Source organism: Rhododendron vialii, chromosome 5a (assembly GCF_030253575.1).
Source record: "Rhododendron vialii isolate Sample 1 chromosome 5a, ASM3025357v1".
In the NCBI taxonomy this organism is placed as follows: domain Eukaryota; kingdom Viridiplantae; phylum Streptophyta; class Magnoliopsida; order Ericales; family Ericaceae; genus Rhododendron; species Rhododendron vialii.
The window spans coordinates 34259203-34274338 of NC_080561.1; the positions used below are offsets into that span (position 1 = coordinate 34259203).

Genomic DNA, 15136 nt, shown 5'->3' on the forward strand with positions numbered 1-15136 from the left:
ACAATGGGGAGGCCCAAGAGGCCGCCGCCTAGGGCCTCCACATTTTGGGCCAAAAATGGGGCACCCCCTTCCTAGATAAGTATATATATTTTCTGTGTGTAATTATAATTCAATTTCCTTTGATGGTTCAATGGTAAAGTGTTGGCTCCTTTACATAAGTTGCCTAGGTTCAAATCCTGGTAAGGTATTTTTTTGTAGTGTCTTTTTGCCAAAAAAAATTTCCTCCTATCACACAAATTGGGGCTGCTGTGATTCAAACTTGAGTCTACTGAATATTATTGCAACCGTACAAGCCATTAAGGCCAAACTATTTACCATGTTAAATAATATGAATGAAAATTATATATAGAAAAGTATTTTTATTTATTATTTTTAAATTAGAAAATTTATGTAGGGCACTATTCTATCACTTGGCCTAAGGCATCCAAATACATTGGGCTGGCCCTGGGCATGAAACATGGAGTTTGGAGACAAGAACCGTTCACTCTCGCGATTGCTTGGAAGAAGCTTCACACTCAACTAGGTTTTTGCATTCTCCTGTTCCTCCCAAATGGCTTCAAATTCTTCAACTGTAAGCTCATTTGGATCATTACTCATCGCAAAACTCTGTTCTTGCACAAGTAGTTCTTCCAAGAAAGGAGCGACTTTTGTTTGTGTGTTTGGTGCCACAACAATATGGCAATCCATATTCTTTTCTTCCCCCAAATTCGTTCGAATACGCTTTGCAGGTTTCGGAACTCTAAGGTCATCATCAGTTGTAGCAGCCTGATCTACATTCTTTCCTTTCCTTGGTGATATCTTGGTGTCCTTTGAGTCGTCTCTTTTTATCCTACAAAGAACACATTCGCCACCATCGGGTAGAGAGTACTCATGCATGATCCAGTGGCCTTTTGTCACACTCCTATCGATTGCACCCATTTCGTTTGAAATCTTAAAGCACAAAATCCTCTTGTACCCTATCAAACTGATATTATCCTTGTCAATTTCCAACACTTGTTCAAGAGCGGTCTCTCCGTGCCATGAGCCACAATCGGCTGTTCTTGGTCTCTTTTTTCCTCTGCCCTTGATCAAGCTCGTGAAAACATAGATTGTACCTTCTGTCTTCCATAAATTTGTCTTCTCGTCTTTGGTTCTGCATATCTCCCACGGATCTTCGTCGGTAAAAATCTGCCATGGGGCTTTGTCGTTAGCCCCATAAATCTCACACTCGATAAACACGTCACAAGGCAGGGTTTGGTCCATAGACTTCTTTTTAAGAAAGTCTAAAAGTTCTTTATTTGTAGGCCTAAAGCGATATCCTGGTGGCAGAGTACTCATGTTGCTTCTCTCTCTCTCTCTCTCCAACTATCTACTCTATTACTAAGTACTGCTATTCTCTCAACTCTTTCTGTGAATGTCAAAGGGGTTATAGGGATATATATACACAAGAGAAGGGTGGCGGGACTTAATTGAGTGAGAAAAATCATGGAGTGACAGGAAAGTCTTGGACTCTTAACTCACTCAGAGTTTGTTGAGAAATTAAATATCGGACTAAAGGATTTACATCATAAGATGATAACAAATTAAAATTTAGGACAAATTTTCGTAGTCATCCCTCTAGTTTTACGGTTGTCTCAATTTCGTCCATCTACTTTCAATTGCTATCAAATAAACCGTGTAGTTTGTTTTACGTTCCCAATTGGTAAAATCGTTAACACCGTTAATGAAACTAACAGAAAAATATGTTTAAAAAATTAAGTGCTCCAATTTTCAATTCGGTTGAACCGGTGCGAAGATCTTATTTTTTGATCATTTTATCCTAGATGGTCGTTATGAATTTTTTGCTCTAAGGCCTTTCAACCGAAAACTCCTTATTTAGTTTTAGGGCTCTCTTAGGGTACTCATTGAAAGGCTTTAGAGCCAAAAATCCATTATGATCATCTAAGATAAAATGATCAGAAAAATAAGATCTTCGCACCGGTTCAAAGGGATTGAAAATTGGAACACTTATTTTTTACACCGTTTATATATTAAAAAATATAGTTAAAAAATTAAGTGTTTCAATTTTAATCTGTTTGAACCGGTGCGAAGATCTTATTTTTCTGATTATTTTAGCTTAAATAGTTATAATGAATTTTTAACTATAAGACCTTTCAATGAGCACCCTATAAGAGTCCTAAAACTAAATAAGTAGTCTTCGGGTGCTTGTTGAAAGGCCTTAAAGCCAAAAATTTATTACGACCATTTAGGATAAAATGATTAAAAAAATAAGATTTTCACACCGGTTCAACCGAATTGAAAATTTGAGCACTTAATTTTTTAATCATATTTTTCCATTAGTTTCATAAACAGTGTTAACGATTTTACCAATTCGGAATGTAAAACAAACTACAGGGTTTATTTGGTAGCAATTGAAACTAGATTGACGAAATTGAGATAACCGTAAAACTAGAGGCACGACTCTGAAAATTTGCCCTAAAATTTATCTAAAGTACCATGGGTATGCCAAAATGTGTGCACCAAGTTTACAACCGGTTAAGTGGGATCGATGTGCATCGAGGTCCCACACAGTCGATCAATTCAATTTTATGTAAATAGGAGTATTATTTTAAGGGTCCTAATTTGATTTTTGGTTTCTGAATTCACATGAACCAAAAGTTAAATGAAGTGATAAGATGTTACCAATGCTCAATTTGAACTAATTTTTTTTAACGGCAACATCCTACAAGCTATTTTAATAAAATTTAAGGGCTCAAATCATTTGTATGAGAGCCCGAGGTAGATCCCACATAACCCGGTGTACATTTGATCCCTCAAAATCCGTTTTGAATCTATCCCGAGACTCAAAAAATGACCAAGGCCGCTCATTTTGTTTAAAATGGTTTGTTCAGGCTTCATATAAAAGATTAGCCTCATTCCGATGTCGGTAATAGTTTTTACGATATATCCAACTTTGCTTCTCAGAGATAAAGTTGGATGTTACGTAAACGTCCTTATTGATATTCAAATGAGCTGATTTTTTACGGAAAGTCTAAACAAAATATTTTAAACATAAAATGAATGGGTTGACTTACCTAAAAAAAAATTGAACGGATCCGGTCATCTTTGGAGGATCCAATACGAGAGAAACTTTTATGTATATTGGGGATACCAAGGACGTTGATATCCCCTCCGGTTCGTTTTGCATTTTCTGGCCATGCATTTTCCGATCACATTTGGATGATCGGCTCCATTTATTTTGTAGAGTTCGGTGACAACCTTAATCATACCAAAAAATGTGTTTATCGAATTTTAGTAGGTATATGATCGGCACACATGAAAATTGAAGAAAACCAAAACTTGGTAAAAAATACACTAAATCGGAACCCAATTTTGGATTTTTTGCAATTTTCATATGTGCCGATCATATCAAATAAAGTCTGATGAATAGAATTTTTGGTATCAATAAGGTTTTCACCGAACTCTACAAAATGAATGGAGCTGATCATCAAAATGTGATCAGAAAATGGCCGAAAATTGAGAAACGGACCTGAGGGGATACCAACCCCCTTGATATCTGGGAGGTGCAGATGATGGTGGTGGTTTGGACCCCTAGCTCTGATGGTTGCGTAAATATTCACATAAACGCCCCCTAATTTATTCCCGCTAGGTTCATTTATATCGTTACTCGGGGTCTGATGCTTGATTTCTGTGTTATAGGTATTTGGATGATGTTGTAGAAAAAGAGGCAAAGTTGAAGTTTACTTGGTGTCGAAACGACACGATGGCCGGTCAAATGAATTTTTTTTTTATCCAAAACCCATTTCAAAACAACCAAAGTGGCTAAAACAGCAAATCCATCCTAGAACAGAGAAAGAGAACCTATAGCAAACCATCACAGAAAGAAAAACAAGAAAAAAGGTGACAAAGGGGCAATGGCAAACAGTCGCAATAACTAGTGTCTAGATCCAACCACTAGAGACTTGGGAAAGGCTTGAGTGCTTATGGGAATTGAACTCTGCCCATATGCATGAGAGTATAAGGTAGGCACCAACAGCATTCCGCCTCACTTGCAATTGGGAGGATTTGGTTCTTCCCTTTTCTGCCTTTTTCTTGGAGTATATTTTTATTTAAAATAGGTGAGGCCCAACGCCATGTAGGCGAGCAGTGGAAATAAGCGTTGGGGGTAGACTATCCGCATCAACATCTTTAAATTTCAGACCAAACTGCATCTTAAAAGGCCACTTCATTCCTATAGCCACTCACTTTTCCGCTAAACGTGTGTAGAATTAGCTATATATATTTGTCACACCCTAACTTTTAATCATGTGTTCTGACTTCTGAGTTTTCCACACATAATCCGTCAATTTCGATACATTCCGAAGAATCTTGAACAAGGGAAAAAGGTGTTTTTGACTTCTAATGTTTAAGGGAAGCATTTTTCTGTGGAAACAATTACCAGGTCTACTATGAGGCGATTCAACAAGAAACGAGGAGATCACGACGTCGTTCATCCTCCTGATGATGCAGTTTCTCCGCGAGCACAAGCACGATGACATTTCGCCACCAGTTAGTATCTCCGACCATTTCTCTCTTTCGAATTAACTATCTTTCTTGTTTAAGGCTGTGTTTGGGTCGAGTAATTTATGGAGGGAACCGAAAGAAACGATTTAAATGCTGAGAGGGGTCTTCAAGAACAGATGAAAACAGAGCATTTGGAATTCAAAACATTAACAAATCATGTGATAAACCAAATAGAACATGAAAAGAGGGGTCTTAGAGAGAGAGAGAGAGAGAGAGAGAGAGAGAGAGAGAAAGATATGATAGCTTTATTAATTTTTAACGGAAAAAAAACTACTCCAAGTTAGTTAGAACGGGCGCGAAACTGTTATGGACGTTGGTGAAAAAGTGGTTATTTTCATGACCCGTTTCAACACCTTCCATGCGTGCAACACCTTCTGATGAACAATAAAGAGCAAAACCAGTGCAGGAGACTCCCGCCATTACTGGGTCTGGGGAAGGGTTGATGTAGGCAACCTTACCTTTGCAAGCAGAGAGGTTGTTTTCGGACTTGAACAATTCTTTTTTTTTTTTAAAAAAACTTTGTGAATGCACGACCTACTACATTATCATTTACATGTATACGAAGGCTAGAATTCTAAAAGTCGGCCGCCTAGGCGCTGGGAGGTGATCCAACGCCTAGATGCTTCATACTTGGGGCAAATTTATTAGAATTGTGGAGTCAAATTCTTTTGCCAAATTAACAGGTACATGTGGAGGTGACTTGAAGTGTAGGTCCGCCCTTGACTCCACTCACCCACGCGTATTCACACACAGGAGGAAACCTACACTCACAAGAGCAAATCATTACAACGAAGAACAGGAGAATGATAATTACGAAATCTCATAACTGAGAAATCTCCATTTCAGATTTACAAAAGTCCCTAGCTAGAAGAGTATTTGAAGCCCAAAATAAAGAAAGAAAAGTCTGGACGTACGGCCTCTGGATCCGTTTGTGCAGAGAGAGAGAGAAGAACAATCCATGGCGATTCCATCTTTGTGCAGAGCGAGAAGAACAATCGGTGTATGTGTGCGTAAAGTTTGGGGATTTTTCTTTGTTTGCCCTCCTTAGTTTGGAGAAGAACAATTTGTTCTTAATTTTAGTGGGGATGCTTCATACTTGGGGCAAATTGAATTTGCTGGTTTTAAGTCAAGGATGTGCTACCATGGACAATCTGGAGATCGACCAGGTGAGAACGGAGGAAAATCGACTGTGAATCAGAATGGATTGTAAGTCGTAATGGTGACCCAACAACTGCTACTACACTCGATCACACATCATATTATCATGCAGGAAATTTCGAATCCAGAAGTGTTGAATACCTGACAAGAAGCATTGAGTGGAAAGGAAATACATTTTCATACTGCTTAGTGCCATCATTGCCGATACAATGACAAGTTCAAAATCATGTGTCGTGCACATACAATGCTATCCTCTTTCTTCCCGAAATCAGTTTTATAGCCAAGCGTATGTTTTTGAGCCAATGGATACCGTTCGAGGAAAGCTTTAGGAACAAACTTGTTCTCTATCATATGACAAGTTCAGGGGTACGAAACAAACTGCCGATCGAGGGACTAAAAGAAGGAAACCTTACTGGAATGTCAACCCAACATAACAGGGAATTAGTTATTGAACATGGAATGAGTCTTTGCTAAAGCACCAAAACTTGTTCTCTATCAAATTAGAATGAGTCTTTGCTAAAGCACCAAAGCTGAAACGCAGCCATGCGGTGACCAAGGAGCGAATTATTTTTGCCTTTTACACTACCGAAGCCTGTGGAATTTGCTCTGATCAGGCTTCTATATAGTTACTTGTATAGATAGGACCATAGTAGCTCTTCTGGCCATAGATAATTGTGATGCTTTACCCAGGTTGCTTGTGAAGCCTATACAGTCTTCTGGAATCAATCAATCCCATCTCAACCACCGAAGGAGATCAGATGCAAGGCCAGCTCTACCACGAGATCACAGAGATGATCTCACACTTATTGGGCGGTTGCTGGTTAACGATTTCCTAGTCCTAAATTAAATGGTTATCCCAAGCGTAGAGCTGAGACCGACGTAGCATAATATCCGGTGAGTCCGGAGTCGAATCCATAGAGACGGTGATGTGTGTTCGTTAAAAACTCGGGCTATTACTATTAGAAACGGGCTCTTAGGTAGCCATCTCTTATCAATTTGATTGAGATTAACTAAAACCTAAGAAATTGATTGTTCTCTTTGAATAATTTAAAGGAGGTACGTACGGTCGTAGGGGTCATAGCACTCGTAACTAGTCCGGATTAACCTGCTCCATTCAGTGTTCTTTAAAACGTTTGATTTTAGACTGAAAAAGATACCCTGCAAGAAGCGAACCCTTATGGTCGCCGTTTACCCATTAGCAACGGAGAATGAGTTTTGGACCCTCATTCTTCCGTTCACATGGGTTCCAACAATGCCCAGGTTCGTCTTACGAATGTTCTTAATTAACCTAAAATTGCCCTTTCAATTTTTATGTCAGAAAACAGGAGCAGAACGTGTCCGACCTAGTCACGGTGTGCTAATCACCCCGCAACCTTACCCCGACGTCTACTCACTCATTATTAAATAAGAAGCAAAAGAAACCATAATTAGAGACATGCTTCTATTACGCGAGATGAAAAATAAACAAGAAATATCAACTAATTAAATATCAATGAATAACTTTTATAAAGAACTGAAATTAAAACGAGTTACCAGAGTGTAAGTAATTGAACAAAACTTAAAACTAAACAATATTGAATCTCGCGGCAGCCCCGTTCTTTGTTTCTACTGTGGAAAAAAAAAAACCCCTTTTTTTAAAAGCTGCCGAAGTCCCCTTTTAATTTATAAGCCATGTAGCCGACATCATTAACTTAGGCCCATTCAATTCCTTCAATAACTGGGCAACTAATTTCTACCCAATTGGGGCTTGACCTAATTCCCTTTTTACTTCAGCAGTACATGTTGCAAGTTCCATTGGCTTGGCCAAGACATAACCGATTTATTCCCAAGGGAGTTAAATCCATAAAATATGAATGGACCCCTCAATTAAATTAGTATCATTGGCCATGCTGGAACTCCACGTACCAATCTGCCAACTCATATGCCAATTTTGCCATAGTAACGCCCATTACAATGATAACCCTCCAAATACCTACAACACAAAATAAACCCATAAAACTCTAAATAATAATATAAATAGACGTAACAATGATAAATTAGAGGGTGCGTATGTGAACATTTACGCGCCTATCACACCCCTCAACTTACACTTTGCTAGTCCTGAGCAAAGAAAATAAAATGCAACTAAAGAACACAAACAAAAATCGATAGTTCTTTTAAACCCCCAGGCGGCCCCGGTAGGACGAGTGAAGTCTCGTGAGGGTTTTCAGCAGTGATCACCAACAAAACATCGTGAATCCTCTTCACATGAAACCCGAAAACATGTAAGACAGCTCAATGATATCTCAAGCAAAGAATATGAAGCAATCGCAAAGAGATAACGACATAAGCAGTTCTAGATACTATCAAGTCATAAAAATGAGTCACGACACCTATACACAAGTGAAAAATAACCAAAAGTTCTCTCTGGACCGAGTCTCGACTTAAAATCTCACCGTGTCATGCACTCAACAAATGAAATCACTCGAAACAAAGTGCATATTACACTCAATATGTGCAGGCAGACGTTATATAAATGAAAGCAAAATACTTCTGCACATAATGACACAAAAAGAACGCTCTATAAAGTGGATACACGATCTCATGAAAGGAATACCAAGTGTTGAAAACTCTCTATCCACCAATTCACAGCCCATTGCCCCTAGGATCAAATAGGACTTCAATTCTGGTGATAACGTTAGGTAAGGGAAAGTATTTCAAGGTTAGGGTAAAATATTCAAGTGTCCGAGAATAGGCCAACAACTGCTCACATAGGGCAAATATAATGATGCGTGCCCTCTTTTTTTCTTTAATTTTTTTGCTTCTTATCAACTCCACCACATCTCTCTTTCCTACCTTTAACACAATCCCACATTAAGAACAAGTGTTTCTCATTTTCACAATAAGTTGGTGTCTTCCCTTTTTTTTTTTTTATTCCTTACAAGCCCATTCTTTTGTTGTTTTTTTTTTTTTATTTTTGAATGGGAAAGATCACCACCAGTCAAGCATAATTCTCAACTCCACTCATCTCCTTTTTTTCTCAATAACTCACCTTCACATCATTAACCAGCCCTTTTCAAGACACAATATAGATGGCGGAGCTCAACAAGAGAATGGTTATTATGCAAGAGGCTCAAATAGGCTCACAAGGAATAAATCTATGAAAGGAATAAACGAACCTGCTCAAAATAGCAAAGATGGCCTATAATCCTCTTCAATGGGCAACACAACCATGTAACTTTCCAAACTCAAGAGATAAGTAGGCAATTCAAAACATTTCCAGCACTCGACGATAAAAATAATGAAGGAAACAAACTGCCGATCGAGGGACTAAAAGAAGGAAACCTTACTGGAATGTCAACCCAACTAAACAGGGAATTAGTTACTGAACATGTAATGCTATGCTCCAATAGTAGAATGAGTCTTTGCTAAAGCACCAAAGCTGCAACGCAGCCATGCGGGGACCAAAGAGCGAATTATTTTCGCCTTTTACTGAACCCGTGTCATGAATTTAAGATCGGAACACAAAACAGATACCATAGCTGCAACAAAATAAGACAAACCTTTTGGATCAATGATAATTCACTAATTAGATAAATTATGCAGTCTGTACCGTACTTATATTTTCACACCAAATTAACCATCAAACAAGAACAGAATCAAGTTATGGACCTTGATTTATGGAGTTCATAATATCCAAAACACTTCCACTTGGCCAAAATAACGATAAACATTACCGAAACAAAAGGATCCTATCACAAGGCCCCTAGCCACTCCCCAGGAGTTAAGGGTATTTACATGAGGCAGGTAATGTTGGCATCCACAGGGTATTTACAAGAACAGAATCAAGTCGCCAAGTTTTGTTTAGAGGACTCCATAGCCTGTATTCAAGCTATCCATGTCTAATGTCTAACTCCCCATGCTTCTTAGCTTCTCAAATTTTATCTCGAGCTGTGAGGTGGACTTTCTGCATATGTTTTCAAATTTTATCTCAAATTTGAAAAGCTTTACAACACCGGATTTTCGTCACCAATTTAATTCAGTGCTTACTGGAATATATGTGAATCATTCTACATTGTTGAAAACACTAAAAAGAGCCAAAGTTAGCGTGAATTCCATATTTTCATGCAGGCATAGAATAAAATGAAAATCTTGTCATAACAAGGGTTGATGAACGAACCACTTGGGATCGAGGTTGTATTCATTTATCTTAAAAAGAGGAATCGAAAAAGTAATATTTGTATGTATTCATTTAAAACTCTTTGTTAGATTCCCATCAATCCTATGACCCTACATATATGTTTCGGACCCTCTAAAGATGACCGGACCCGTTCATTTTTTGTCAGGTAAGTGGAGCCGTTCATTTAATTTAAAATATTTTTTTTAGAATTCCCGTAAAATATCAGCTTAGTCAAATATCAATAACGACGTTTACGTAGCATCCAACTTTGACTCAAAATTCAGGTCTGAACTTGCAAAGTTGAATGTATTGTAAACAGTCTTACCGATATCCGACTAAGCTAATCTTTTATATAAAGCTTGTCAAAAGATTTTAAACAAAATGAGCGACCCTGATCATTTTTTAAGACTCGTGATAGGTCCAAAACGGTTGTGTGAGATCAAATGTACACTGAGTTGAGTGGGATCCACCTCGGATTTTCATACAAATGATTCGAACCTTTGCATTTTATTAAAATAGCTTTTAGGATGTTGTTGTAAAAAAAATTTAGTTCAAATTGAGTACCGGTAAGATCTTATCAATTTTTTTAACTTTTGACTCCTGTAAATTCAGAAACCAAAAATCGACTTAGGACCCTTAAAATAATATTTTGGACAAATTGAATTGCTCGGATCAATTGTGTAGAACCTCGATGCGCGTCCCACGGGTGTAAACTTGGTGCACTCAATGATTTTCCCACTCAATTAAGTCCCGCCGCCCTAGTTTCTGTTGCGTATATATATCCCTATAACCTCCTTTGTCAATTTTCGAACGTAGTATCACACAGTCACAGAGAGAGAGAGAGAGAGAGAGAGAGAGAGAGAGAGAGGAACAGCAACATGACTGTACCAAAAGGCTATCACTTTACGCCTACAGATCAAGAACTCCTTATAAAATATCTCGACAAGAAGTGTACGAACGAAGCCCTGCCTTGTGACGTCGTTATCGATCGTGAGATTTATGGTGACAAAGCCCCGTGGCAGATTTTTACGGACGAAGACCCATGGGAGATATCCAAAACCAAAGACAAGAAGACAGATTTATGGAAGACAGAAGGTACAATCTACGTTTTCACGACTTTGATCAAGGCCAGCCAAAACAGGATTGCCAGAAAAGCCGGTTGTGGCTCATGGCACGGAGAGACGGCTCGTGAAGAAGTTAAGAACGGTAAATGTGCAATAGGGTACAAGACGACGTTGTACTTTGAGATTGCCGCCGACGAACCTATTGCAATGGACGGGCCTGTGGAAAAAGGCCACTGGATCATGCAAGAGTACTCTCTCCGTGATGGCAATACTGATAAAAGTACAAGCAAATATGTTCTTTGCAGGATAAAAAGATTCGACTCAAAGTACACAAAGGTATCTCCGAGAAAAAGAAAGAATGTTGAGGCTGCCAATGATGACCTTGTAGTTTCGAAACCCGCAAAGCGTGTTAGAACTGAGGTTATTCAAGAAAAGAAGATGGAGTATGATATTACTTCGATACCGGATACAGAAGTTGTTCCCTTCTCAAAAGATCAACAATTTGTGCAAGATCAGATAATGAATGACGATGCGAATGAGTTAACCGTTGAAGAACTTGAAGCTATTTGGGAACAGGAGGAGCAAGAAAATTATTCACCTTGGCATTGTGATAATTCTACACTAGTTCATTGAAACGATTCGTTGTTTTTTAAGTACTCTAAATTTCAACAAACTGCAGAAATGATAGTTTAAATGTTGATTGTTTTTTTATTTATATATCAATTAAGAGTTTTCTATACTTTTTGAATGTAAGGGCCTCTTCCATCAGCCTACTGCAGAAATGATAGTTTAAATGTTGATTGTTTTTTTATTTATATATCAATTAAGAGTTTTCTATACTTTTTGAATGTAAGGGCCTCTTCCATCAGCCTATTGGTTTGCTTCTGTTGTACGTCGTGTACTACACAATCTCTGCATGGAGGCACGCATTCAACATTTGAAATAACAACTGATTTTCTCCTTGTTAAATGTTTGCCATCTATTTAGTTTGGAAAGTATGGTTCATAAAGCTATTGCTGGACATAATTTCAGCTTGTGGTTAGTGATATGTAAAGGTATTTTAACTTAAGATGAGATGATACAAAGAGGTCACTGTGTCATTTATATTTACCATTGTGGTTTATGCCAACATGGGTGCAGCCAGAATTTAGTAGAAAACCCATCACCAGCTTGCCAACGAGGTCCTCTTCGTAGTAGCTCCTGGCCTCTCTCGACCCTTTCTCCATGAAAAACACACCTTAGAAGCATTTATTTCCTAGATGTTCTGCCCCTCCCCTTGTACTTGCGTCTAAAGACCCATAGACTCATTTTTCTGCACAAGTTGCCAACCCAGTTATGTTAAGAAGACTTTATAGCTTGTATTCAAGCCATCCATGTCTAATGCCCATCACACATTACTCTTAGGTTCACAGATCTTATCTCGGGATATGAGGAGGATATTCTGTTTGTGTTCGTCTTTTTCCTCTAAGAAATGAATGCTACAGCCTTATGAATCTATTGTTTTCTGCATAACATAAGCTGAGAGTTGATCGATGACACCCACCTGTAAAGCCTGTACGTAGACCCCTTGGGACTGAATTCCCGCTCTTTATCTCGGTGATCATTTGGCTTGTGTGTGTGTTTTGGGAGGGGGAATGAAAAACAAAAGAAATTGGAGGTATAGATGTTAGTTTATTAGTAGTTCATTTTGCCCATTCACTATTTCATTTGTAATTAATCAGAATTTCAAGTAACTGCTGATATGATAATTCGAATAATGCGATTTTTTTAGCAGTTATGTTTTTCAATGCTTTGGAATGTAGAGCTGCTTCTATTTGCTTGATGGTTTGCTTCTTTTGTACGGTATGTGGTACACAATCGCTGCATAGAGGCATGCATTCAACATTTTAAAATAGCCACTGAATTTCTCTTTCTGAAATGTTCACTGTCAGTTTATTCTTGGACACAATTTCAGGTTGAACATCTTTGACTTACGTTCAGATGATGCAAAGGGATAGGAAGGAGTCACTATGTAATTTAATTCTTCACGGTAGTTTATGCCAACAAGATGTGGCTACAGATGAATTTGGCGGCAATCATGACATAAATGGAATGAGGCTGTTGAGAGGGCGGCAGCAACAATGTATGTGTAGATGCTGGTCCGTATTAACAAGAAGAAAAATTGCAGCTTGAAGCCAAATATTTCACTAATAGGGGCTGCAAATTTTTTTCTAAATGCTCCTCAAAACCAAGTAACAAGCAAGACAAAAATAGACCCGTGACGACAAAAATAGATATCAAACCTACAGCATTTGCAGCCAGGATTCTTGACGGTTCACCACATACACATATCAAAAACACCACAGCTAAAGCAGAAACTTGGTAGATGTTTCGCTAAGGCTCCCAAATTCTCCTATTTTCCTCATAAGATAAAGCCTTGTGTCAGATTCTATACAAGCTCTAATGAAACTAACGATGTTCAAAATAACAATAGCTTTAAAAGTAACAATAACACACTTTTGAAGTTCTAATAGGTACTCACGGAAAAGCTTTAAAATTTACAAAAGCTACCCTGCCGTGTCCCCATATGTGTCCCCGCCATGTCACCCCATGTCTCAAGCTTGTTCCACCATAAAGAAAATTAAAATTAAAAAAGTATTTTGGCTTCTCCCTAGTGTGTTGCGTGATCCCAAACTGTCCGATACAGATATGGAGACTCGTAGGTGTGTCGGTGCTTCATAGGCCAGCTCTAACTCCAATATTCAATTACGGAAACCCATACCAAGTATTGTGCAGCTGAACCTAAGATGAAAACACGTGCCTACAACAAGATTCATATGCATGTTTTTGTGTGAATATATATATATGTGTGTGTGTGTATATATATATATCGGGACGGTTCAAGAGACACCCAAAAAAACACCTAAAAAAACACCCCAAATCTCAATCTCATAGTTTCCGATCAAATTTTTATGATCCGAACCGTTCAATGTGTGCAGAATGTGATTTTAAGGGTGCCCGCGTGAAATTAGCAAACAAAATGACCGGGAAAGGCTTCATTTGAGCAGTTTTTATTTAAACCGTTCAATAAAAAACTGTTCGAAACTGTTTGGATCAAGCCCTTACCGATCATTTTTTTTGCTGAAATCTCACGAGTACCCTTAAAATCACGTTCTGATCACATTGAGCGGCTCGGATCATAAAAATTTGATCAGGAACTATGAAGTGTTTTTTTAGGTGTCCCCGGAACCACCCCGTATATATATATATATATATATATATATATATATATATATATATATATATATATATATAGAGAGAGAGAGAGAGAGAGAGAGAGAGAGAGAGAGAGAGAGAGAGAGAGAGAGAGAGAGAGAGAGAGAGACTAAAGTAGGCACATTGTTACAAGGCATTTTTTGCTTATGATTAGAAGGCTTCACTTATTTACCAAACAGAATTTCCTCAACTAGTGAAGATGAGTTCGTAAAGCTCTGTTTGTAGCCTAAGGCTAGCAAATCCTTAAGGAGAATGGATCACTGATTAACTTGCACAAACAGATCAGTCATGAAGTTCATTACAGGTTAGGGAATCTACCATCCACCGCCAACTAATAGACCTTTTCAAAACAGTTGGACTCCGTCTTCACTTTACACAACATTGAGTTAACAGAACTTTATAAGATTTATAGGCCAATGTGTCAAGTTCTCCTATGAGATCAAAGGCATAATGACTACCAAAGGGATAGATCAAAGACAATCCTAATAAATGGGGGACATGGTTCTTCCGTCTACAGACCTCAACAGTTAGTGTGAACATTATATGCATCTGCACTTTTGTTGTCATACTCTTTAGCTAAGTTCCAAATCATCTCCGCAAACAGCTTTCTGTGAATTCATTCATCTCCAAAACGTCGCCACTACAATCATGAAGTCCACACAAACAATAACAAGAAGAACCTTTACCTCAGACAGAGAATTCTGGATAAACTGCAACCTATCTAAATGTCCACATATAGTCCATGTCCATCGTAGCCTCTAATACCAAGCTAATGGTAACAAGGTAACCTAACGATGATCCTCGCTTGCACAGAATCTATTCAGTAAGATAAAAAAAAAATGCTCATATAATTCCCTTTTCTTTTAATTCAGCAGGTGGTAATACATTTTAAATTAACCAGTTGAAAAAACTAAACAGCTTGGCTGTTGGAACTCCTTGCAATCCACAAAAGCCTAAA

The 15136-nt window shown here is 38.2% G+C and overlaps 2 protein-coding genes across 2 annotated transcripts; one reads left to right on the forward strand and one right to left on the reverse strand.

Annotated features, from left to right (window-relative positions):
* Positions 1-519: 519 nt before the first annotated feature.
* Positions 520-9136, reverse strand: LOC131327844 (NAC transcription factor 29-like). The gene is made up of 2 exons (XM_058360971.1): positions 9117-9136; positions 520-1312 (listed from the first exon to the last, which is right to left on the reverse strand). The coding sequence occupies exons 1-2, from the start codon at positions 9134-9136 to the stop codon at positions 520-522; spliced, it is 813 nt and encodes a 270-aa protein (XP_058216954.1).
* A 1601-nt stretch (positions 9137-10737) lies between these two features.
* LOC131327845 (NAC transcription factor 29-like) lies at positions 10738-14792 on the forward strand. Its single transcript, XM_058360972.1, has 4 exons — positions 10738-11530; positions 12695-12747; positions 12904-13045; positions 14755-14792. The coding sequence occupies exons 1-4, from the start codon at positions 10738-10740 to the stop codon at positions 14790-14792; spliced, it is 1026 nt and encodes a 341-aa protein (XP_058216955.1).
* Positions 14793-15136: the final 344 nt, after the last annotated feature.